We start from the raw sequence: 27,199 nt of genomic DNA, 5'->3' as shown, positions 1-27,199 counted from the left end.
GAAGGTTACAAGTATTTAAGCACTACTATGTGCTAAGTACTTTACAAACATTCAGGATAGCTGTGGGAAGTAGATACTATTACGATCCCCATTTTATAGTTGAAGAAACTGAGGTTGTGACTTGCTAGGAGTTATACAGTTATTATAGAAGGCTGGATTTGAATTCTAGTTTTCCTAGTTCTAGGCCCAGCACTCTATTCATTGTCAACTAGGGGAATGTTGTAGATATCTTTTACTTAAATTTTAGCAAAACATTTGATATACTTCATTTTACTCTTGTGGAAAAGATGTATATCAGTGTTATCATACTCAAACAGAATCCTGTAGGTTGACTTAGAAAACTAAAAATTAACATTAACTATGTTGTATTTTTTTTAAACATTTCCTATTTGCATTTTCATCTCTTTGCCTGAGTTTGCTACCTATGTACAAAACAATACAGTTAGGTGAATTCAGAACTGGTTGAATACCAAGATCCCAAAAAACTAGTCATTATTGGTTCTCTATCAATGAGAACAGATGTTTATTGCAGTACAAAGTGTACTGGCTTTGCAGTCAAAGAATCCGACTTCAGATCCTGGTTTTATTAGTTGCAATTTCTTTGACTTTGACAGATTTGTTTAACGTGTCTGGGTTTGAGATATAATTATGAGGTTAGACATGATGACTGGTTTGGGTCCAACAATCAATCCTGAGAAGTTGGAGGAAGGGTACAATGCAGTACTGCTTGACTCTGTACTGTTTAACTTTTTTACAAATGATTGTTATAAGGGTGTAAATGGCAAGCATCAAATTTTCAGAAGACCTATAGCCAGACTGACTGACCAAAATGACATGAAAATATCTAATTGGATTACATTTAATAAAATGAAACAAATCATTAATGCAAAGTCTTACACTTGTTTCAAAAAAATCAATTTCACAAGTGCAAGATGGCAGAGGCACAGCGAGGTAATAGGTTTTTAAAAGATCTGGAGGTTTTAGTGAAATGCAAGATTAATATGAGACAACAGTATAATGTGGCAGTCATGCAAGGTAACAGGATCTTAGGGTACATTAAAAAAAAGGTCTAACATCCAGTAATGACATGATAATCCCACTAAATTCTGCCTTGGTCAGATAACATCTAGAGTATTGTGTTCGATTCTGGCTGCCATACTGTAGGAAGAACACTGATAAGCTTAAGAGTAACCAGAGAAGAAAAACCAGGATGGTGAAGGACCTCGAGGTCAAGCCATACATGCATTGGCTAAATGAACTCAGGCTGTTTAACCTGGGGAAGAAAAGATAGGAGTGGAAGGGAACGGTTATGATAAATGTCTTTAGGTATCAAAAGAATTGTCAAGTGAAAAAGAGATTAGACTTGTCCCACTTAGGCACAAAGGACAGAACAAGGAGAAATTGGGTGGAAATTACAGAGCAAAATTTAAATTTAATGTAAAAAACAGAGTTAAACCAAAATGCAATAGGCTCCCCTGAGAAGTAATGGGTTTCCTCTGATTGGAGTTCTTCAGGCAAGCTCTTAGACGACCCTTTGTTGAACACAATGCAGAGGGAGATTGTTTTCAGGCTGGACTACATGCCCCCTGGAGGCCCCTTCCAAGCTTATTAATTCTCTGTGTTTCGTTCCCTTTTGTGCCGAGAGATCACATTTATTCTTCGTTCCTTAAATATATAAAGCCATTATAATAAATTTCTAATTTTTACAGGCGATTATATTTACAATTAGAATTTGATGCATTTTTGTAACTATAATGAAATAAATGTCCTCCAATTCAAATGCACACTAAAAGATCTTTATTGTTTTTTCAAAATCAAACCAAGATGGTTAAATTTTCCCTTCACATAGAAAAAAAAGCAACTTTATACGAGTTTGTTACAAATCAGGAAAAAAAAAAACTCAGCATCACACATACAGTTCAAATTCTGACTTCAGGTAATACAAATCTTTAGTGATTGTATTTGGGAGTTTGGTAATGAACAAGAAAAATGAGGCAATATCTAACATGATTATAAAAAAACACATTTAAATGTCATCGTGGCTATGTCATGTCGGTACCATATATGTGGGAAAAATAGTGAAAATACAGTCTGTGGTATGGTATTCTAACACGTCGAAGATAAAGCTTATTTTGAAGAAAAGTTTCACTGAAAAATACAGACTCCATTCCATTGTAGTTTCATCTTCAGTATTTTCTAGCTTTGACTTTTTTCTATGCCATGAATTTAAATTAACCTTAGTTTTGGGTCAATCTGAACTTTTCTCTATTTAAAAAAAAAAAAAAAACTCACAAACTAAATGAAAAACTAAGGCTCTAAGCAAAGCAGCTAAACTCACCCACAAACTGACCATCTTCTTATCACTACAGCGGCTCTTAGCAGAAAGTCAATTTTTTATACTTGTCTTAAGGGCATGGAAATTTCTGAAAGAATTTCAGTTGCCTTCCAGCAACTACTAGAAATTGGGGGGTCTAGGGGTGGTGGTGCTGAGAGAACTATGCACCTATATATCCTAGCAGTAGCCGGATGGGGAAACTAAACTTCCCTGAAGAATTTGTGTCTAAGTTCGGTTCAGACCAATTCAAGGGCATTTTGTTGTGTGTGTGTTTTCAACATAAAAGGATTTATATACTACAGTGCAATTCTTAATTCCAGGTCCTGGTGGTATCTAGTTCATCTGGTAAACTGTTCTGGAAAGCATTACAGAATGGTCATCATGAAATAAATAAGAAAAAGGGTTTATTCAGAAAAGATTAATCTGAATTTTTTCCTTAGCTATAAGAACTACCCCTTCGCTAAATGTTTTAAGTGGAGCATAGCAGAAGCTCAACATCAATTAGCAAGTCAAAAGAACTATTTGTGAGAGGTGGCTCATGATCCGGGGAAAGAAGAACTAACAAGAGTTTGCTCTGAAAATAACCACTTAAAATTAAAAAAAATAATAATAATAATTACCCTAATTTTATAGATGAGGAAAGCGAGGCACTGAGAGGTCAAGGGACTTAGACACAAACACTGAACAGCCTTTATTATATTTCTTCTTCAGTCCTATGGGACTGCACTGAAATTAGCAGATTACTCTTCCCCGTTGCTGAGAAATTTCACGGAAATTCAGATTCTTAAGCTGGGGAGGTATACAATAACGGGGAGAAGTAAGAAGTGAAACACATTTTCACAAGTGCTTTCTGTTAAAAACCGTGAAGGCAGAGAGGGCACCAACAGGAAACTAGTACCCAGGTACTACAAAAAAAAAAAAATAATTGCAAGAAGGAAAAATGAAAAGTAGTCCAAAAGGCAATCATGTTTTTAAACTCTTATGAGAGATGAAATGAATTTTTAAAAGTGCAATTAACGTTTGCCTCAAACTTTACTGTTGATTTTGTTTGTTTTTGACAACTTCACAGTCTTTAAAAGTATATCAATGGGCATCATTTTGAGTAGGACCCGGAACCACAGTTGATAAATAATAGTGGGAACGTGCTACCATACTTCTTCAACAACTTAATATAAATTAGGTAGTTTGATCCAGTTTGGGGACAACTCAAGGATCACGGGTTTCTGGAGAAACCTGGAGTGAGAGTGTTCCGGCACCTCAAACATAAGCAGCAGCAATTACTAGCTATTTTTCTATACTAAAGTCATCAAAATCAACCAAATGAAAATCCCTGCATTACACAGTAAAAACCATTCACTGGAGAGGGCTAGTCTCCATACTGTACTTCTGCTCGAAGCGTTTGTGAGACATAATTTACTATCACTGATGCCAATTTCTGCTGAAGGGCGTCATTCCCCATTACCAGTGCAGTCAGCTGCACCGCATCCGTCCAGTCCAAGTCTCTGATAATGGCAAAGGCTTCGTTAAAAAGCTTCTGTTGCTCAATAGGGGGCAGTTCCATTATGATCTGAGGAATTGGTTTAAATTGTCCACTAGTCATCCAAGCACCAAGTAGGCCACCAACTGTCCCCCCTAGAAAACAAATAAAGATTTAATTAGTCATGATTTTCTCTCATAAATTATACTTAAATTCTTACTGATCAGGATAGCAATATGAGAAAATTCTATCATAGTTAGTAGTTCCATTCTGCAAAGAATTTTTACCTTTGTCCCTAGATTACTAGAATTATAAAGTAGGTTTATGTAGTTGATGGTCCACTCAATTTAATACTTAAAACACATAATATCTTAGCTAATATATTCAATTTAGAGATGCAAAATGGTACATATACCATGTCTATTGGTGTCAAACCCCACAAAGAGCCACAATTATAGTGAATCAAAATATTGCAGGGGGAGTGTTTTGTGTGTGTGTGTGTGTGTGTGTGTGTGTGTGTGTGTAGGCTATTCCTCCATGTATCCTTCCAGTCTTATTACACATTTATTCTCCTTTACACATCGAAATTCAGCCAAATTGCTCTTTTTAATGTTCTAGGCATTTCCTATCTCTGTGCCTTTGTCCTGATTGTTTCCGGTGTCAGAAATATGCTCCTTCCTCAATGCTGCTTCCTAGAATATTCATTCCCCTTCTTTCAAGGTTTAGCTTAATAGTTACCTTCCACATGAAGCCTTTCCTGATGCTCCCATTACTAGTGCCTTACCCACAAGATTCTGGCATCTATCATGTACATACCTAGATATGTTCCCCTTGCTAGATTTAGAGGAAAGAACAGCTTCACTTTTGTCTTTACATCTATAGTGCCTAGAATATAATAGGCACTTAATAAATGCTTGGCAATAAAGTGACTGATTAGATTGGTTGATTAGTCATATAATTCTATTTCCATTGTGAGATAGAAGATACAAAGAAATTGGAAGTGAGAGTCACCAACGTTGGTGAAGTTGAATCATATCTTCCTCATGACTAATGACATAGTTTCTGGCCCTCACACTCTTGGGGAATTCTCTTTTGTTCAACTAACAGCAACAAAAATAACTTAGATTTATATAGTGTTATAGGGTTTGCATACATTGTATCATTTGATTCTCACAACAACCTTGTGAAGTCAGGATTTGCCTCCGTGTGTTTCATCTGTAAAATGGGGATAAATGACTCATCCAAGATTACAGATCTCATAAATGGGAGAGCCAGGATTTGAGAAAAAGCCTTTTGATTTTAAGTACAGCCTTTATTCCAACCAGCTAAAGTAGTAAAAAATCCTTATGAGTACTCCCTTAATAGCAGGTAAGAAGGCTATTTGCTCTTGAAATAAAATTTTTTCTAAGGCTATCACAATATCCCTAAACTATAAGGAAACCAGAAAATAAGTTAATGTAACCAACCATTTCTTCTGTTGTCTCCAATAGTCTGGAGATAAGGAAAGGGGAAAAACATAACCCACTTTCTTTTTTAATTATCTTAAAGGTCAAAATTAACAAGCAAACATATGCCATTTCAAAAATGAAGAGATTTGAGATGCAAATGACTTTCTGGATCTGATAGATGCCACCTAAGTAGGCTTACCCATGTACCACATCTAAAGGATGGTAGTAAAGGAAGGCCCTACAGATCAGCTCTCTCACCACCTGCTTCCTGAATCCCCCCCATCAGCATTCTATCGATGACTTGGCTCTCATATAGAAAGCCATGCAAGAGCAAGGTCCCATTGTTAAGAGGGACAACACCTGCCCCTATGTCTGAAGGCTATACACTGCTACAGTAAGGAACATACAATGCTCACTTCTTTCCCAGCGAGGCAAAGCATTGCTAAGAGTAAAAAATGGCTAATTTACAAGTTTTACTGAACTTTTCCCCAGGATGATAGTGAAATGCTTAAAGCCGACAAGAGTTGCACTCATCTACACTAAATCTTTATGAGAACATCAATATTTGATTTAGAACAGCACTTAACACAAAAAGTCACAAGGAATATCGACCAACAAGTTACTACCTCTGCAGAAAAATTTTTTTGTTTTCTAACTAGAACTATCTACCCACCCATGAAAAAAATAGTAGTAGCTAATCCCTTGGGTTTGGTTTTGAGACATCTCACTTTCTGTGAATGTTCATGTAATTTGTACAAAAACCCCATTTTCTAACCCCCCACTCCTGACAGCTGAAGACAGCTTCATGCTAAACCTACTGTACAAGTTCTTCTTTTCATTTTGATCAATCTGAAACACTTGTAAAGGCTGAGAGCCTAGAAGTTATGAGATGTTATTTGGCAAAGAATAAAGAAAGGTAATTTCTTTCTAGAGTTGCTTTTTGGTGAGCAAAAAGCATATGTCAAAATTTTTTGGATTCATACATAATTTCAAGTGGAAAAATAAAGACAAAAACATGTGGACTAATTGTTCACACTACTTTTCCCATCAGTGTCTCTCATCACAACTTGATTGTAATCCCACCTGAGCTTTGGACTTCCTGGATAGCCTAATTCAAACTCCCTGTGCCTTAGTTTCTCCACCTGTACAAATAGGATGCTACAACATAACTCAGTGATGTTAGGAAGATGTTAGGAAGAGTTAATAAAGCACACTAAATCATCATGATAATACCAATTAAAATAGATTGGAGAACACTTCATATAAGTGGTACCTCTTGGGAAACCCTATCTGGCCCAAGTCACTGAGTCGGCCTTGTAAAAACCACAAGTGAGTGACAACTTGGCTGATTTTAGGATTTCATCAGTCTAAGGCTGAGGCTCCAACTGTGAGTCAGACAGTCCGATCTTCCAATGTTGGGTGCACTGGAGTTTCTTCTGTTCTCAAGCCTAAGGGAAAAACTCAATCCTGTGCCTCAAAGTAATGATGATCTTTTGACAAGGTAATTATCAGATCCAGCTGCACTGTACTCTTGGGGAATCAGCCAAAATATTTATTCATTGCCTAGAAATTGTGTGTCTGTTTGTGTGAAAACACTGCCCCCCCCACTCCCCCACCCTACCCTGCCCCACATACACTTATCCATTTTTAACACAATCCTAAAATGGAAATAGATGATAAAACAAAATGACAGATACCATCTTTGGGATGTTGTTTTAGGTTTTTTTTCCCCTTTTCACTACTGTTTTTAATTATATGATATGTTATCATCAAGACCTTGTAGGTTTCATGGAGTTCAGTGTGAGTGAGAATGCGGCACCATAAAGCACCATCTCTATCTCTTAAAGTAGTTAGTGATGACACCATGCAAGCTAGTATTCTTGGGTACAAACAAGGGGCAAGAATGAACGAATGGATGGATGAAAAACATTTATTAAGCCCTTACTATGTGCTAAGCACTGGAAAAACAAACACATAAACCAATATAATTCTTGCTCTCAAAGAAGGTCACAATCTAATGGGAGAGGCAACATATATAGGAAAGATCAGCTTCAGAGAAAATAAAACTAAGTAAATGATGCTTGAAGTGTTGCATTGGGGTGAATGGCAAGGCCCCAAATTTCCTCAAGGTAGGTAAGAGTAATGATGGGCTATGGGCATTCTTCTTCTAAATTTCTTGCTTTGGTTTCTTAATATTGAAGCAACTGTCTCTTCATTACGTAAAAAATAAAAATGGTGATTTTAATGTCACCTTTAGTGACAAAATATTCATTCATGTAGAATGCCTAAAATAATTCATCCCTCCAGCCCATCTGTTAAAATCCTATAATCCTTCATGTCCCAATTCAACTATCACTTTCTTGGATAAATTTTTGTCAAACTTCCCTAATTTAAAAAAAAAAAATCCTAACTTTTTCTGAAGCCTAATAGCATTCTACCCATCATTTATGCACTTACTATGATCTATTTTAGAATACTATTTTTTTTGTGTTGGATATCTCTGCCTCCCCTAAGTGTGAACTTAATATCTCCCCCTGGTAGTGTGTGTGTGTGTGTGTGTGTGTGTGTGTGTGTGTGACTTGATAAATATTTGTAAAATTACATACACAAAGCTATTTTTAAAGAAAAGAACTGTGACTCAATAAGCATGTGTCACTAAAGCTATACATGTACATAATACCATTAAATCTTCCTCTAGTTTCAGTGGCTATATTAGAGAAAAGGGACTTACCAACAGCTATTCCTGGGGGGCCGCCCACCAAACCCCCAACAAAAGCCACGGCTCCTGCCACCAGCGCCCCCTTCCCTGAATGCTTGAATGCAGCCTTCATTTTCCTCTCCTCTGAAATAGTACAGAGCAGTTTCATAATGTCTTCTACCATGACTGGCATTTTGACTGGCACAGGGCTCCCTGGAAACAGAGTATTTTAAAAGAATTAATTTAACAGGATTTCCATTCAAATGTTCATCTTCCTAGGCTACTGAACAAAATGAACCCTGTTCTCTGAAGAGAGAAGTCTCTTGGGTACAAGACAGAAAGGATCAATTTTTGTGAAAACATCTCCTTAGATAAAGAGGAGTGGAGTTTAGTTAATAAGCAAACAGAAATAGAGCCGATTAAAGGTCGTCCTTGCTTTCTGATTGACTGCTGATTTATGACCAGATTTCAAAAGCAACCACTGCAGCCATCCATTTTAGCATTTCCTCATCCAAGTAAATCAAGTCTGTCCTCTTGCATCAGCCATTTTTCTACCGACTCTGGCAATCCCTTAGTCCCCATATGAATGGCAGAATTATTAAAATTCTGTTTTCTATTTTTCCATTTCTGATACAGTTCATGTCTGTGTGAACACAAAGGTAGGATATTTATGTTTAATGGGTCATTGCCTTTACAATGGCCTTTTTTAAAAAGCTACCACTGCTGAAACCAGTGCTTTTTGTTTACACAAAAATCAACAGAGAAAATCTCTACTAAAATCAATTATTGTCATGATGTAACTATGAAGGAAAAAAATTAGCAAAAATTAAAATATTTTGCTGTAATTCCCTGTACCTACCTGATTACCCAGATACAAACACACACTTAGGTAGACATACAGACGTTCACTGGCAAGATAAAGAACCCGTTCTATGATTGGTTCACTTTAACCCACAAAAGAGTGTACTGTTCTATGCCCCTTTACAAAGCAGAATTAGAGTCCTCAGGCATTTAACTATATTTGCAGAATCCTAGAAACAGAATTTTAGAGCTGGAAGGGGCCTCACTTATTGAGGCTGGAAAACAATGGACCTAATTGCGCAAACATTTTTAAACATGTTGCTACATTCAGAGTACTTTCTACCCCAGAACACAGCCCTCTCATGCTTAGTTTTTACATTTTTGTTTTCCCACAGGCCTTCTCAGGTCCAGAACATGTCAACCTTGTGCAAGAAAAAGCAACTGGGGAAAGGGTATGAAGAATAACTGAAGGAAAACACTCTGTTGCCTAGGAAGCTTCTCAAAATGACAACGCAGGCAACTCTTTTTGAGGGACAAGGTCAGACAGGTTCTGGGGCTGTGGAGCGAATTAACTCTATTAAAACCCAAGGTGCCTCTCTTCCCTGACCCTTCTACAATAATACTTGCAAGCTTATTTCTATCAGAACGCCATTCCACACATTCCTCACTGTTCAGACATTATCATTTAAGCAGCTCTATTCAGTTGCTCTGGGGTGAGGGAACGGTAACTGCGTAGAAACCTACACACTTCACTTTCTGGTTTGCTTCTAGGAGAAATTGTTAAAAAGATGGAAATCATGTTAACTAAAGGCCTGGGAACATTTAAAAAAGAAAAAACAAAACAGAAAAAGACTTTGAAGTAGAATAAGAAACATTGTCCCATTATAAGCAAAAGCTGTGTCTCTGAATGAAGGAAAGTTTGTTTAAAAAGAGGATGGAGCCTGCCAAATGTGATCATCAGACAGGGGCAAGGAAAAAAAGAAGGTGCCTCTCTGCTGCCCAGCAGACTCTGGTTAGGTCACAGAGGTCACGGCAGGAGATAGGGAGACTGAATGAAAAGCAAACCAGCAGGAGTGCCAAAGGTTTCTGCTGAAAGAAAAATTAAAGAACTTATTAAATGAGATGATCTGTAAAGTAAGATAGTGCCTTGTACATAGCAGGCATTTAATTTTGAAGTAATTTTAGCACTGTCACAGCTTTAAAAAAATACATTAAATATTCTGTTTTCTGCCTTTTATTTCACCACCCCCATTTCTCCATCTTTCCCCACAAAGTTACTGTGAGAAATATTTGGTGAAGTACCTTCACAAGCTCAAGCAATATGATGTCTAGCACTGGGTAGGAGGATGGACAGTGGCCTTCTAACTCTAAGGTTTGCAATTTTGTGAGTTAATCAAGCTAGCACACAAGCATTTATTAAGCAGATAGTAAGTGCCTAGCACTGCTTATTCTTTTAAATTTACTGCTAAAGCCATTAAAATATTTGGTAAAAGAATTTATCACTACTTTTTATCAGAAGTTAAACTTTATAGAGTCCACACTATGACAGAAGATGGGTCTAAATAAATTCATTACTGATAGTTTGCACTGACGAAACAAGAGTAAAATAAAAAATATTTCCTAATTTTTAGACATCAGAATAAGTTTTCTCTGGCTCAATTAAGGACTTCTGATATATCAGATGTAAATTCTATAACTAAATTTGCAATGAAAAGAATACTAGTTTTGGAGTCGGGGAACTTGGGTTTGAGTCTTGGTTTTTCTCTTTACTACCTGCGAGACTTAGGTAACCTCTTCTGCTCTCAGCTCACAGGCAAAATGAGGAAGATGACCTTGATGACTTACTTCTATGGTACCTTCCAATTCTTGCTAGCTTCTCTACAGTGTTATGGTTAGTGATGTAACCATAATGATGATCTTCAGCCTTATTTGTACATAAGTTTCATAATTGCATTCATTCACTCAACAAACATTTGTTAAGAGCCTGCTACATAAAGAACTCTATTCTGGACATTGAGAGAGATAGCAAGTTTAGCTACCACACTGTTCCTTCCTTTACTGAGATAGCACAACATCACAAGGTGATGGCATTAGAAGTACAAAACAACTGTCATAAGACATCTGAGGAAGAAGATTATTGTTACTCACCAAGAGGATCAGGGAAGACTTTCTTAAGTACCGTTTGTGTTACATTTTGGAGAATGGCTAAGAATTCAACAAACGAATGGGGTTGGAGAAGACGGGAGAGCAGCAAGGCTAAAGGAGTAGCCTGTGTAAAGGTACAAATGCATGCACAGAGAACTCAAGGAACAAAAATGAAAATACAATATATTGGTTAGTGATATGAGGAAAACATGGGAAAGGTAAACGGTTGTGAATGTCAGCCAGGAGTCTCAACTAGACTTGGGAGGCCACAGGAAGGAGCTAAAGATTTCCAAGAAACAGGATGCTCATATTGTACTGTCCCCACCCTTGGTCAGCTCAAATCTACTGTATTAGACTTGATTTGAGGGTACTTCATTTTAGTATGAAAATTAAAGAGGACAAACATGATGTAATGAGACTGAAAACCATACATATAAGGATCTAATGAAGGCAGTGAGAATATTAAACCTAGAGAACAATCAATATGTAAGACAAAAGGAAGGGGAGTATGTAAGCTGTGGGAAGAAATAAAAAGCTTGTTTTGCTTAATTTTAAAAGCAAACAATGGAAGATGAAGAGAGATAGACCTATGTTCAATATAAGACAATCCTCTTAACAATGAAACCAGGTTTTAGAGGGTTGAGGAGAAGACAAGTAGTGATAAAGTAGAAGGCATTAGGTACATACATATCCACATATACACATATTTCCCCCTCTCCCCAGGCTTAGGAAAGAGGCAGAGAGGGGCAAAGAAGCTCAATTAGCTAGAAAATTCAAGAAAGTTTAACACTCAGGATTCCTGAACATATTTGAAAGCAGGTGAAAAAAGTCAGTGTACAGAAAAAGACTGACAATGCATGAGAAAGAAATGATCTCTGGAATTAGATCCTTGAAGAGACAAGAAGGAATGACTGAAGACTCTGGTAAATTTGCCATATTAACAAGTAAAGATATATCTCCTTTTGTCATTAGAAGGAGGGAGGAAAGGAACTGATGTTGCTGAGGAATAAAGAAGGCTGAGGAAAGTCATGTTGAACAGCCTCAATCTTCTCAGTGAAGTACAAGGCCAGGATATATGATGTGAATTCAATGCTAAGGGAAAAGAAAAAAGTGAAGGAAAGAAATGAAGAGAAAATTTACAACAGATACTCTGAGGAAAATGAATGAAGAAGTCAGTAAGGGTAGAACATAAGAACTTTCAAGCCAGCATCAAGGAGCAAGAGTCTAATTGAGATAATATAATAAATTTGTAATGGGTAAAGGGCAGCACAGTCTTGTGATTTCTTCATTACTGTTTAGTTGTCCTATGGAAGAAGAAATTGAGAAGATGGCTAAGAATTCAACAAATGAAAAAGTATGAACTGGGAGGGGGTTACAAAGGGATAAGGATTTCCAGGATGAGAATGGTGAAAGGTAAAAGGAACAAAAATAGTATTCCCCCATGACATTTTTCACTGGGCCTCACACATGGTAAGTGATATATAAATATTTATCATATGCTTGCATAAATATGCAGTATTACCAAAAACTTCATCAAGTTTTCTAAATGATCCTGCACAGACCTCAGAGAGTAAAGATACTCTGTTTTTCATCTTTTGGTAAATAATACTGCCTTCTTCTTCCCTTACCTCATTCGCAGCTCCCCATCCTCAATACACTTTATAGAATGTTATACAAGAGTCTTAAGTAAAAATGGTTTCACAAATACTGATTGTTTTCCTAGAGACTAATTTTTCCTACATCAATCTTTCTTTAAGCTCCTATTGTATATGATAAATATACTAACAATTCCAATACTAAACATTATCTCAATAGTCCATTTAATCCACTTCCATAACAATGTGTTTGAGGATTCCCTATTTTATGTACTCAACAAACCTATCTCCAAACACAGAGGGTACCTCTATCCTGGAAACAAGTTCTATTAATTTTTCCAAGGACATAATATAATTAAGTAGATAACTTGGGGCAGTGAGAAGAGCACTTTATTGACAGGAGATTTGGGTTCTAGTTTTAGCTTTTGTCACAAATCAAATGTGTGAATTTCCTCTTTCTGAGACCATTTCTTCTCCTATAACATAACTACAGAAAAATCAGATATCTACAATCCTACCCAGGTCTAAATTTATGACCTTGGAAACAATATGGTATAAGCTTAAGGAACTCAAGATTTTATTTAAATTTTTATCTCCCCATAACATCTAGCCTAGTATTCTACATGTAGCAAGTACTTTAACTTTAACAAATTGTCCATTGAATTGAAACATAAGGCTTGAATGATTCTATAGTACTGAGACTGATTATCTTGGATGGTTTATAAGGAAGTCTGTGAAATAACTACCTGGGTGAATATCGAAAAAATATCTAACTATTCCTGTTCCATACTGATCTGCCCACCAGATATGTTTAAAAGGTATTGCTGAAGAAATAGCTCTATCATAGTGTGTTTCATTGTAGCTGCTTCCTTCCTATGAGGCTTTCACTTTAATCACATGACCATTTTGACAACTTTGGTCCAAGAGGAAGGGTACATAGGCCAATTAAGAGCTGTTAGCAGCCTGGATCATCTCTGCCCTTTCCTGCTGTTAGCCTAACTGCTTTAAAAAGCATTCTGTCATTCAAGAAAGGGCAGTCTTTTCTTTTGCCTCAAGGAAAGTGTCCCTGTGAAATGGAGGAATTATGGTTGTAAGGTAGCACCTGCTGGAAGTAAGAAGAAAAAGATGAGGAGGAGGCTGGAATAAAGATCTGAAACTTTTAAAACTAAATTTATCGCTGCCCATTCGGCTCAGGACCAGAGGGTCTACCTGACACTCCTCTTGATCCCCATGTGGCAAAGTAATTGGTGGTAAACTTTATTTTGTAGGTAAGTACACTCAAATCCGCTCTGCCCAACAGTGACTGCTGCCTTCATGTGCTATAAGACAGGTAAAACAAGTGCCCCTATCCATGGATAAACTATATTGATCTGATTCATCACCTTAAGCAAGCATTAGAATGAAAAGGCCCTCCAACAAAATCAAGAAGGTGTCCAGAATGGATGGGAAACAGTACATATATCATTTTATAGAAGAGAGACACCCCAGAAAATTTCAAAGTAAATAAACTAAATGTAGACAAAATGAATTATAGTTCAAATCTATTTAGCAACTTGAGTTTGATACACAAAAGAATCCTCTGATACACCTTTTAATAGAGAATTCTTTGTAAAATGTATCTCTCTCCCAATGTTAAAGAATATTTACATATTCACTATTACGTATTGAATATTCTTAATGAGTGAAAGAGGTAGGCAATGAAGAAGAAATCTGCATTCTCAGGAATTTTCTAATCAAATTCTGGGAAACTTTATATTTGAAGAGAATATGGAGAAACCTCAACATTCTGCAACTTCACAAGTAGCAATCTTATTGAACTGTCCTTAGGTTAATAAATATTTTGCAGAAATTATTTTCTAGGACTCCAGTTTAATTCTATGTAAGGAAGAATATAAAATAATAAGAAAGTATCTTATTTCATCCATTATCTTCTAAGAAAGAAAAAAGTTCCTGACAACAATTTTAATCTCAGATGACAAAGTCAAAAATTTTAAATGACAATAACCAGTTCTTTTTTGAAACAGACTTCACATAACTGCACCATGAAACTAAGTAAAATAAACTCAATATACTGGAAGGGAGAGAGGGACCAGCTGATGTCCAGGAGTGTAAGAGCTTAAAAGAAAGGAAGCCTGGAAGGTTGGAACTATGTTTCAATGGATTCACTCCAAAGAGTACCACCAAGAGTGGCTTTGGGAATCCCAGAAAATTCAAATCCGTTCTCTTACTAGCAGTACTGGCTCAAATACAGCTGCCTAAATTCAAAGAGAAATGTATTTTTGGTAAAATGACTTCAGAAATACTAAGAGCAACAACAGATTTCAATAGCAAAGGAAAGGTTTGTTCCAGCACGGTGAAGTGGAAAGAGAGCTGAATCTTGGGTCAAAAGATCTGTGCTTAAAGTCCAGCTGTGTGACTCTGGGTAAGCCACTTTTTCTCCTTTCTAGGACTCATTTTTCTCCTTTTTAAAATGAGGATGCTAGTTCAACATTATCATCCCATCAGCCTTGGTACTCCACCTCATCATCATCCTGCATCCCTCTCGCTGAGGGTATAGCTGTGAATCTCCACTGAGGGAGGGAGCTCAGCCCAGAACATGTCACTTCTCACCCGGCTATGCTAGGTGAGAAATGCTATCTCTGGTACTCTACCTCCCCAAAACTCCCCTTTTCAGCTTCCTTTTGTTTGTCCTCTTTGGACTTTTTTGTTTTAATATGTTATCCCTAGTATTTACCACATTGGCGAAGCTTAATAAATGTTCACTATTGATTAATGACCAGTCTAAATGACCTGAGAAACATATTTCCCAGGCCTTATTTCTCGATAAATTCAATTAGAAAACACAAAAATGTGTTATGCATATACTATGTACAAGACATATTACTGAGTGCTAGAGATACTAAGATGAAATAAGATAGCCCCTACAATTAAGAAACTTACAGTCTAATAGTAGGAACATGTCTACAATTATATGATACCGGGCAGAAGGTGATTAGTCACCTTCTAAGAAAGGTCCATACCAAATGCTTTGAGAAACTCTAGAGACATAGATCAACTCTAGCAGGAGGAATGAGGCAAAGCTTTGTGGACCTGGTGTGATCACAGCTTATCACTGAAGGAAAGAAAGGAAATGCACTCTATGTATGGCACATTGCATGAGTAAAAAAGCAGAAAAAAAGGACAGTGGGCTATAAAGCAAGGATGCAAAGTAATCTAGTTTTACTTAAACATAAAGTATGCAAAGGTAAACGGTGTGAAATAAACTATTTTTCAGTCTTACTTAAATACTGCTTTTTTAAATTCTATGAGTCTGTTAGCTATTAAGAGTGCTGTCAATCATACTTTCATTTTTTTTTCTCCAATAACTGAAAAGGTGTGGAAATGGTAAATGGACATAAACTCTGTCAGGGGCTGTATCTCAAAGAAATTGAAATTCTGGATTCTTACCTAATCTCCCACCTAATTCACAATTAGATTTTTGTTTATGAGATAGGCCAAGGGAACAGAAAACCCACCTGCCACTGCACTGTAAGGCAAATACCAATCCAAAGCCTTAGTTATTTGTGAAAAAACTGGACTGATCTCTTTGATTACAGTCTTCTTAAATTAAATGTTTAGGTCTCAAGGGATAGAAGAGAAAGAGAATAATATTGTATGTCTGATCACTCAGTCGGCAACTAGGCTTACTGTGCCGAACAAAAGAAAGTGATGGTGAAAAAAGCAATGAGATTTAGAAAGCTTCTAAGTTAATGAGAACTATTTACCTCGATGCACCCTGTAATAACTAATATAAAAAGGAACCTGTTGAGAACCTGAAATATGAGCTCAAATGTAATTTCATTTATTTACAAAGGGGCAAAGAAGGCTTTGATGTCCAACTAAAATGAACTCTGCCATATATAGTTTCCTATTTATCTTCTAAGAGAGTTTCTTCAGGTAGAAATCTGTTTACTGAAAAATTCAATTAAAACCAACTCATCAATATCCCTCCAAAGTCTGTAAGCCTAGAGAGAGCTCATGAATGAAGAAACAGCACAGGTTTTAGTTAGGGGTATAATTAAGGTCAGATTCAAGAGAAGCCTAGAATTTATTTTATGCATATTTAAGTTACTTACTTCATTCTGATAAAGTTTTCCTCAGTAAGTATGGAAACCTCTACATAAATGTAAAAAAAAAAAAAAAAAAAAAAAAAGTCATAGAATCAGAATATTGGAATTTCAGAGCTTAAAGGGATCTCAAAGTCGGTCCAGTTCAAATTCAATCTTGGCTTAAACACTTCAGTGACAGTGAACTAGTTACAACCCAAGGAAGTACATTCTATTTTTGAATAGCTTTATTTGTGGGATATTTTTCCTTTCCTCAAACCTAAATTTGCCTCTTTGCAATTTTCACTTATTGTTCCTAGTTCTGCCTTCTGGAACCATATGGAAAAATGCTTAATCTCTCTCCCATATGACTGCCTTTCAAGTCCTTGAATACTATCTAAGATTCCTCTTCTTCAAGCTAAACAGTCCCCAGTTCTTCTACCATTCCTCAGGACAAACACTCAAAATCCCTCACCAAGCTGGGTGCCCTTCACTGGATACTATCAAGCTTATCAATGTTCTTTCTGGCATTGAACACAAATTCTGAATGTGGTCTAACCACAGCAGATTAAAAAGGGATATCTTCTCTTTATTCCTAGAAGGTATAACTAACTCTGTGTTGTCTTAATGGAGCCCTAGACCTAAGATCACATCAAGGTCACATTTGGAACGCCACATAACAGTGATGATACAGTTCACTAAACTCCATTCATCTTTTCCAGATAAACCAGTATATAATCATGCCTCCAGTGTCTTACACTCTTGCATATGATAGGTTTATCTTTTTTTTAAGCTAAGTGTAAAATTTTACACTTATACCTTTTAAATTTCATCTTCTTAGATCATACCCAATGCTCTAGCCTGTAAAAGATCTTTAGATCCTAACTATCATCTATTGTGTCAACTATTCTTCCCAACTTTGAGTCATCTATAAAAATGATATGGATGCCATTATGTCTTTATTTTAGCTATTGACAAAAAGATTCAAAGCGCAGGATCAAGTGGACACTCCACTAAAGACTTCCTTCTGAGTAAATATGGAGCATATGACTAACTATTCTTTGAAACTACCCATCCAAACACTTCCAAATCCACCCTATTTGAAACTATTCTCTAGTCTACATCTCTCCACCTTTTCCCACAAGAAAAGCAGGGCAGACTTTGCCATATCCAATTAACTGTTATCTACAGTATTCCCATATGGGACCAATCTAGCCTGTTAAAAAAAAAAAAAAGTGAGATAAGGTTGTTTTTAATAACTTGTTTTTTGTTGTTGTTTTGCTGAGGCAATTGGGGTTAAGTGACTTGCCCAGAGTCAAACAGCTAGGAAGTGTTAAGTGACTGAGGGCACATTGAACTCAAGTCCTCCTGACTTCAGGGCTGGTGCTCTATCCACTGCGCCACTCAGCTGCCCTGGTTTTTTTGTTCTTTGTTTTTTTTTTTTTGGTTTGGTTTTTTTTTCAAAACATATGCATGAGTAATTTTTCAACATTGATCCTTTCAAAACCTTGTGTTCCAAATTTTTCCCTCCCTTCCCCTCACCCTCTCCCCTAGATGGCAAGTCATCCAATATATGTTAAACATGTTAAAAATATATAATTAAATCCAATATATGTATACATATTTATACAATTATCATAGTGCACAAGAAAAATCAGATTAAAAAAGAAAAAATGAGAAAGAAAACAAAATGCAAGCAAACAACAACAAAAAGAGTTAAAACACAATGCTGTGGTCTATACTCAGTCCCCACAGTCCTCTCTCTCTGGGTGCAGATGGCTCTCTCTATCATGGAACTGGCCTGAATCATCTCGTTGTTGAAAAGAGCCATGTCCATCAGAGTTGATCATCATATAATCTTCTTGTTGACATGTACAATGATCTCCTGGTTCTGCTCATCTCACTTAGCATCAGTTCATGTCAGTCTTTCCAGGCTTTTCCTAAATCAGCCTGCTGATCTGTTTCTTATAGAACAATATTATTCCATAGCATTCATATACCATAACTTATTCAGCCATTCTCCAATTGATGTGCATCCAATCAGTTTCCAGTTTCTAGCCACTACAAAAAAGGGCTGCCACAAACATTTTTGCAAATGTGGGTCCCTTTCCCTCCTTTAAGATCTCTTTGAGTTATAAGCCCAGTAGAAACACTGCTGGATCAAAGGGTATGCACAGCTTGATAGTCCTTTGGGCATAGTTCCAAATTGCTCTCCAGAATGGTTGGATCAGTTCACAACTCCATCAACAATGTATTAGTGATCCAGTTTTCTCATATCCCCTCCAACATTTATCTCTTCCTGTCAACTTAGCCAATCTGAGAGGTATGTTCTGGTACCTCAGAGTTATCTTGATTTTCATTTCTCTGATCAATAAAGATCTAAAGCACCTTTTTCATGTGACTACAAATGGTTTCAATTTCTTCATCTGAAAATTGTTTGTTCATATAATTCAACCATTTATCAATTAGGGAATGGCTTGAATTCTTATAAATTTGAGTCAATTCTCTATTTTAGAAATGGGGCTTTTACCAGAACCCTTGGATATAAATTTTTTTTCTCAGTTTACTGATTATTTCCCTTCTGATCTCCTGTCTGCATTGATTTTGCTCGTACAAAAACTTTTTAACTTAATATAATCAAAATTATCAATTTTGCATTACATGATGTACTCTAGTTCCTCTTTGGCCACAAATTCCTTCCTTCTCTACAGGTTTGAGAGGTAGACATCTGTTGGTTCTTCTAATTTGCTTGTAATATCACTCTTTATGTCTAGATCATGAATCCATTTCAACCTTCTTGGTATACAGTGTTAGGTGTAGGTCAATTCCTAATTTCTGTCATATTAATTTCCAATTTTCTCAGCAGTTTTTGTCAAATAGTGAGTTCTTATCCCCAAAGCTAGGATCTTTGGGTTTGTCAAACACTAGATTACTATCGTTTTAAGGACTTAATGAAGTCATGTTAGCTCTTAGTGATTATTCCTTCCTTGTCTTGATTACTAAACGTTTTCAAAACACTATTTTCTGTGATCTGGATTTGTGATTTCATCAGTAAGGATACTCTTGCTAGTAAGGCAGAGAGGTTACTCTTCTGCAAAGTACATTCTTAAAATACTGTTAGGACCTTAAATGACTGGCCCACAATTATATACCCAGTATGTGTCAAAGGCAGGACTCAAGCCTGGGCTGTTCTGAGACTAGGGCCAATTCTCTTGCCATTATAATAAGGATCTTTAACCTGAAATCTATAGATGATTAATAGGAGTTGATGAACTTGGATGAGAAAAAAAAATACTTCACATAAATATATTTTAGAATTTTCCTAGGTTGCATATTCCATCTTCTTTCCTTTCTTGAAGATGAGGATATCTGCCTTACTCTAACCTTGTGATTCACCTGTTCTCTACAAACTTTCAAATATCACTAAAAGGGACTTAGCCACATCAGCTAAATCTCACCTTCTACAGAAAGTTTTTCCTAATCTCTCTTAATTCTAATGCTTCCCTTTGCTGATTATTTCCAATTTATCCTGAATATAGTTTGTTTATACATAGTTGTTTGCGTATTGCCTCTCCCAATGGATACGAGCTACTTGAAATAAGTGACTATCTTTAAACTTTCTTCGTATCCCCAACACTTAATACAATGTCTGACACATAGCAGGCATTTAATTAATTTTTGTTGACCGAATGACATCTATTCATTTTCTCAGTACTCAAGGATGTAGTTCATTTGGAACAAATGCCTTGAATTCCTTAAGGACAGCAAATCCTCTTCTCATATCTCCTTATTTATCTTGGGTATCAATCTCTATTAACCATTTCCATTCTGACCTTTGACCTAGTTCTTCTTTGGGCACAAATTCCTTCCTTCTCCACAGATCTGAAAGGTAGACATCCTTTGATTCTTCTAATCTAATCTGCTTATAGTATCATTCTTTATATCTAAAAATCATGAACCCATTTTGACCTTATCTTGGTATAGGATCCTGACAACATTCTTACACATTTTTGTATTCATCCTTCATCACTAGTCTTGGCTCTAATCTTTTGTTCATATCTTTTTAAAGTCTAAGTTGGTGATTGAGCTCTCTGTACAATCACATCAATTTCCTGGTTTTCCTCATCAAAGCAATTCTATGTTTCAAAATTTCACGGAATGAGAGTTTCACTATTATTAACTGAATTTTAGTTCATAGGATCCAATCTACCCTTCTTCTAAAAACTACTTTATCAAAACCAGTCACATGTCAGACTTTGTCCAACTTTCTTCTCTTTCTTTAGCATAAAATCTAAGAGAGCTTTCATATCCTCCAAGGTTTCCATCATTCCACCCCAGCAACCAGTTCCATCCCGTTTGAATCAAAGAACATTCTACTTGTTAATTTTTCCACCTCTTAAAAGATGAAATTATCTTTAAGGATTTCAAGTTAGTTACTTTGAGAGAGAGAGAGAGAGAGCGCGAGAGCGCACTAGCTTGAACAGATTTCTGGATAAATGAAGAATCATCATTACTATAGGCATGCTTCTGTGTCAGTCTTGTGCTGTTTTCCAAACATATATTTCCTCTTTTTGCTCAGGTGCTTCTGTTTCTCCTTTCACTGATCTTCACCTAATATACTTTCCCCCATCTCCCTACCCCCCCACTTATAGTTGCTGGATTTACTCATACAACATAAGACAGAGTGCATAGATTATATAGAACAAAACAGTAGGTTAAAATTTCTTTTAAGTGACCCGGATTAACATTAAGACTACTTTTGCCCTTGTCTTTTTCCTCTCTTCCTTGGTTACCACTTTCACTTCCACAGCTTCAAATACACCTTCTAGGAACATGATTCTTAAATCACTATCTACAAGCCCATCTTGTCTTCTGAACTCCACAAGTACCTTTTAAAGGATGTTGGAAATCTCTATAGAAATGTACTTCAACACCTCAAACCTCCAAATATCTAAAACTTAGCTTTTATTTCCGCTCCCCTAAACTGACTTCTGCTCTAACTTAATCCAGGATCTCAGATTCAAAACCTTAGGGAATATTTTGGTTGTGACAAGGAACAGAAAGGAAGAGTACTGTCCATTCAAACTCTATAGCACCTTTCATAACCATCACCTCCTTTTCGTTCACAATACCATTACCATTATACATTCTACTCCAGTGCAATAGTCACCTTCTGAAAAAGACCTGTATGTGCAAGAATGTTTGTGGCAGCTCTCTTTGTAGTGGCCAGAAACTGGAAACTGAGTGGATGCCCATCAGTTGGAGAATGGCTGAATAAATTGTGGTATACAAATACTATGGAATATTATTGTTCTGTAAGAAATGACCAACAGGATGATTTCAGAAAGGCGTGGAGAGACTTACACAAACTGATGCTGAGTGAAATGAGGAGGGCCAGGAGATCGTTATACACTTCAACAACAATACTATATGATGACCAATTCTGACGGACCTGGCCATCTTCAGCAATGAGATGAACCAAATCAGTTCCAATGGAGCAATTCCAATTGAACCAGCTACATCCAGCAAAAGAACTGTGAGAGATGACTAAGAACCATTACATAGAATTCCCAATCCCTCTATTTTTGTCCACCTGCATTTTTGATTTCCTTCACAGGCTAATAATACACTATTTCAGAGTCTGATTCTTTTTGTACAACAAAATAACTGTTTGGACATGTATACTTATTTTGTATTTAATTTATACTTTAACATATTTAACATGTATTGATCAACCTGCCATCTGGGGGAGGGGGGAAGGGGAAGGAGAGGAAAAATTGAAACAAAAGGTTTGGCAATTGTCAATGGTGTAAAATTACCCATGCATGTAACTTGTAAATAAAAAGCTATAAAAAAAAAAAAAAAAAGAAATAGTCACCTTCTAAATTTTCCTACTTCCACTTGTTACCCTCCATTCCATTTCATGCTACTTCCATGCTTCTCCTCCTCAGTCATCTGGTCGTACTTCTCCTCAGGGGCTTTCTACTGCCTACTGAACAAAATTCTAACCTCTTTACTTTGCATTCAAGACCTTCCACATTCTGCTAACACTCATCCTTCCTTTCCGGTTTCCTCTCACCTTCAGCCAAACTCTCTCAAATATTCCCTGAGTTTTCCCTGCCCATGCCTTTACTCAACCTATTCCTTGTTCCCTAAATATTCTCTTTTGCCTGTTGATTTAAATCCATCCTTTAGAACTGAGTTCAAATGGCAGACATCTCCTCCAAAGACGCCCCCCTCAGACCTCAGAGGTCACTCTGCTTTTGCATTTTACTACAGTGAGGCAGATAGGGGTTTGGGGAGTAAGTGTGAAGAATGGTAAATTTTTCCTGCTTCTTAGGTATGACTATGGACAAATCATTCTCCTCTCCACTGTCACTTCATCTGTAAAAAAGGATAGGGCTAGACTTGTGATTTTATTGGTATATGGAACTCCCAGAAAAGTGATACTCCTTCTACAGGTGATAGTTTGCCTAGAGTTCTGAGAGGTTAAGAAATCTGTCAAGCAGCCCTTTTCTTTTTCTTTTTGCTGAGGCAATTGAGGTTAAGTGACTTGCCCAGGGTCACACAGCCAGAACGTGTTAAGTGTCTGAGGCCACATTTGAACTCAGGTCCTTCTGACTTCAGGGCTGGTGCTCTTTCCATTGCACCACGTAGGTGCCCAGGGCAGCCCTTTTAACAGTGGCAAGAAACTAGATGCCCATCAGTTGGAGAAAGGATGAATAAGTTATGATATATAAGTGTTATGGAATATTATTGTTCTATAAGAAACAATCAGCAGGAAGATTTCAGAGAGGCCTGGAGAGATTTACATTAATTGATGTTAAGTGAAATGAGCAGAACCAGGAAATCATTGTACACAACAACAAAATTATACGATCATCAATTCTGATGAATGTGACTCTTTCCAACAATGAGATGATTGAAGCCAGTTTCAATAATCTCGTGATGATGACAGCCATCTACACCCAGAGAAAGGACTGTGGGAACTGTGTGGTTCACAACATACCATTTTCACTCTTTTTGTTGTTCATTTGCATTTTGTTTTCTTATTCATTTTCTTTCCTTTTTGATCTGATCTTTCTTATGCAGCAAGATAACTGTACAAATATGTTTACACATATTTTAAATGTATAACATATATTGGATTACTTGCCATATAGGGGTGGGGAGGAGGAGAAAATGTGGAACGCAAGGCTATCAAGGATCAGTCCATGCATATGTTTTGAAAATGAAAAGCTTTAGTAATTTAAAAAAAAAAATCTGTCCAGGTTTTCAGAGGCAAAACTTGATATCCACTGGCCTCCACCTTACTCCATCGGTAAAATGGTTAAAATAATATATAAAATACAGTCCCTATCTCATTGTTTTAAAGATCAAATAATGTTGGTAAAATATCTTTAAAACCTTAGAGCACATGTCACCTTCTATATATAGTTTTAAAATAACATATTATTATGTATTATGGTTATCTACATTTATGAATTAGTCTCTACTAGCATATAAGCTTCATGAAGACAGAAATAAGTGTTTTATTAAAGCTTGGTTATCTCTTCACTTGCCTAATAGTGTTCTGTACAAAGACGATATTTAATACATTTGTTCAATTGAATTCTTTCCCCTTAGCATACATCTAGGATGAAGACTACTTTTGTATAATGACACCAGAAACAAGCAGGTGTTAACCAAGCAGGTGTTAACTGTTCTAATACAAAGTAACATTTGTGCCAGCTCATCATCTGCCTATCCTGATCTTTGTTAATATTCAAATACTAGCAAGGTTCTTGAGAGGTCAATGTGGTTGAGAGTACCAATTCTCCTGCTTTCAGGCACAAATGACACAGTAGTGAAAATAAAATTTCATCTTGATCTGATGATGAGAACTAAAAGCTACAGTGGATCCATACTCATAGTAACAATTCATATGTGAATACTAATTTATAGCTTTTACAAAGTAATTCTCAGTAACTAAAGGAGGCAATGCTACTAAAAACATGATTTGGTCACCCAGCCAAACACCATGGAAAGACATTCTGTGATATTAAACATTGAACTTGGAGGCAAGACACCTGGTTTCTGTTTCTGCTTACTGATTACTGATATTGGCTAAGTGATTCCCCTTTTCAGGACCTGTTTCCTCATCTAAAAAATAAGGAATGTAACTAGAAAGTCTCTAAAGTTGCTTCCAGCTCTAAATCTTGCAATCAGGTAAAATTTAAAAATAGTTGTGGAAAGCAAAGCTAGGTACCAATTAGAACAAATAATGAATCCTATGAAGTGGTTGCACTTTTCCAAATTCTCAATATTTGGAAATATAATTGTATAATTATTGATTCCAGCCTAGAGGGAGTAAGGTAGCAGTGGATAGACCTAAAGTACAATCAAGAAGACTTGAGTTCTGGCCTAGGACATTTACTAGCTATGTGATCCTTGATAAGTCCCTTCAATATTGCCTGCCTTAGTTTTATTAACTATAAAGTGAGAATAAGAGCTCTGAGGCTCAAATCAGACAATAATTGTTAAATACTTAGCACAGTCCCTGGCACATACAAGGTGTTTAATAAATACTTATTCCTGTCTGTCCATCCCCCTACCTCACCCATCTTACACCTTATATCATGACATACTCCTCCGTAGGACATGGGCCTCCACTATCACTCGGCTGAGCATTTTCTCTGGCTGTTTCCTATGCCCGGGAGGTTCTCCCTACTCTTTTTTCACCTACTGACCTCCCAACTAAAATCCTATCTCCTACAGGAAGCCTTCCCCAACCCCTCTTAATTCTAATACCCTCCCTCTATTAACTATTTCCTATTTAACCTGTACATAGCTTGCTTTTGTCTAATATTTGTTTGCATGTTGTCCCCTCCATCAGATTACAAGTTCCTTGAAGGCAGGGACTGGCTTTTGCTTTTTTTTAATCTCCAGGGCTAGGTGCCTGGCACAATAGTAGGAACTTAATGTAGGTACACAGTAGGTACTTCACCACATTTCTCTGGTGGGCATTACTAATTATTACTTTCCCATTATACAGCTGAGAAAACAGAAGCTTTGAGGGCTTATGTACCTTGCCCATCAACAGAGTCTCTGAAGCGATTTCTTGACCTGTCAAACCTCCAACCTGTGAGCTCATAGAAGGAGGCTTCACAGAGCTGAAAGTCTTCCTGCTCAATAAGGAGTTCCCTGGCCTGGCCAGGGAATCCAAGCTTCCTACTAGCACAGGGACCCATCACAGGGAAATCCCGCAACACTTCCGCTGGAGCTTCCTCAATTGCAAAATTAAGGGGTTGGCTAGGCACATTTGCGCGGGTGGTCCTCAAACTTTTGTTCTCAATATCTTTATCCTATTAAAAATGATTAAGGATCTGTCCAAAGAGTTTTTGTTTATGTGGTTTATGTGGTTTATAGTTATAGATATTGATCACATTAAAAATAAAAACTAATTATGAACTTCTAGCCTCTGAAAGGGTTTCAGAGATTCCCAGGATGCTCTGGACCAGACTATGAGAACCACTGGCCTCGGGTACTCTCTCAAAATCTTTCTAAAATCCTGCCAGTCGCCAGGCTAAGCCCCTGAGCCCTCTCCCGGAAGGGCCTCCCTCTGCGGCTGACCCTGCCCTGGCATCCCCAAGGCCTCAAGAAGCACGTTAAGATGCATTCGAAAGACGTCTCAACCTGGAATCCGCGAAATTTAAAGAGAAATGTTCCTCGCGGCGTCTCAGCATCACTGTTTTCCTTGTAGCCATGCGCGTTTTAAGTTACACATTTAAAACGGCAGCTTTAGAACCCAGGGCCTGGCCCACGGTAGGCCCCAGAGAAAACCTTTTGGGCCCGATTCAACTTTTAACATTGCTCTGGGAAAGGGAGCCCAGGCTTCGCGGGGCTCAAGGAGGGCAGAATCCCTGAGTCGGGGGTCGCCTAGCGCTTGAACCAGGGGGCTTTCAGGAACCCCCGAGGAAGGGCATTAGTGGGAGGGACAGTGTCTTATGGGAATCAAGTCCGGGCCCCGACAGTTGGGAGGGGAGAGGGGCGAGATCCAGCCCCGCTCCCTTCTCTAAGCGGCGCGGGGCCCGGCCCGGTCCCGAGCTCAGGCGGCGGGCTCCGGGCCGCGGCTGATGCTGACTCACGGCCCTCCCCCCTGGGCCCGCCCGTACCTGCCTCTCAGGCAGCTGCCCGCGCAGTCACAGACCGCGCCAGTCGCGACCCAACCTCAGAAGTCGTGAGGAAGGAGGGAGCCGACAAGCCGGGCCTTCTTCCGGTCTCCGGGACTGGGCTCGCCGTCCCCCACCCCCACCCGCCGCCGCCGCCGCCGCCGCGTCCTTGCCTCCCCGCACGAGACCGGAGACGCAGCCAGGGCCGGCAGAGCGGGGGCGGTGTCTGCTCCCCAGGGACTCGCGGAACCTCGGGTTTCCCGTGGTGGGAGGGTAGGGAAGAAGCAGCCGGGGCGGGGAGGTCAACGAAGGGCACAGGGGTCACTTAGGGAGGGGCCGTGTACGAGGTCATATGGAAAAGGGGCGTGTCGGGGGCACTGTGGGGGAAGAGGAATCTTTTAGGGAGGAGGCATGTGCACTGAAGATCTTTTGGGAAAGGGGCGTGTCTCGGATAATTTAGGGAT

General features: G+C 37.8%; 1 protein-coding gene across 1 annotated transcript; it reads right to left on the bottom strand.

The window, feature by feature from the left end:
- Positions 1 to 1,774: 1,774 nt before the first annotated feature.
- On the bottom strand, positions 1,775 to 26,900 carry C2H19orf12 (chromosome 2 C19orf12 homolog). Its single transcript, XM_031954405.1, has 3 exons — positions 26,739 to 26,900; positions 7,992 to 8,171; positions 1,775 to 3,967 (listed from the first exon to the last, which is right to left on the bottom strand). The coding sequence occupies exons 2-3, from the start codon at positions 8,149 to 8,151 to the stop codon at positions 3,702 to 3,704; spliced, it is 426 nt and encodes a 141-aa protein (XP_031810265.1). The 5' UTR covers positions 8,152 to 8,171; positions 26,739 to 26,900; the 3' UTR covers positions 1,775 to 3,701.
- Positions 26,901 to 27,199: the final 299 nt, after the last annotated feature.

The sequence above is a fragment of the Sarcophilus harrisii genome, chromosome 2 (assembly GCF_902635505.1).
Source record: "Sarcophilus harrisii chromosome 2, mSarHar1.11, whole genome shotgun sequence".
Lineage (NCBI taxonomy): Eukaryota > Metazoa > Chordata > Mammalia > Dasyuromorphia > Dasyuridae > Sarcophilus > Sarcophilus harrisii.
Note: the sequence above shows the minus strand (reverse complement) of the source record. Positions and strands in the feature narration are given on the sequence as shown.

Coding starts and splice junctions, on each gene's coding strand:
- C2H19orf12 (XM_031954405.1), bottom strand. CDS start 8,151: ATGCCAGTCATGGTAGAAGACATTATGAAACTGCTCTGTACTATTTCA. Junction 3,968..7,991: donor CCCCCCAGGAATAGCTGTTG/GTAAGTCCCTTT, acceptor TTTGTTTTCTAG/GGGGGACAGTTGGTGGCCTA.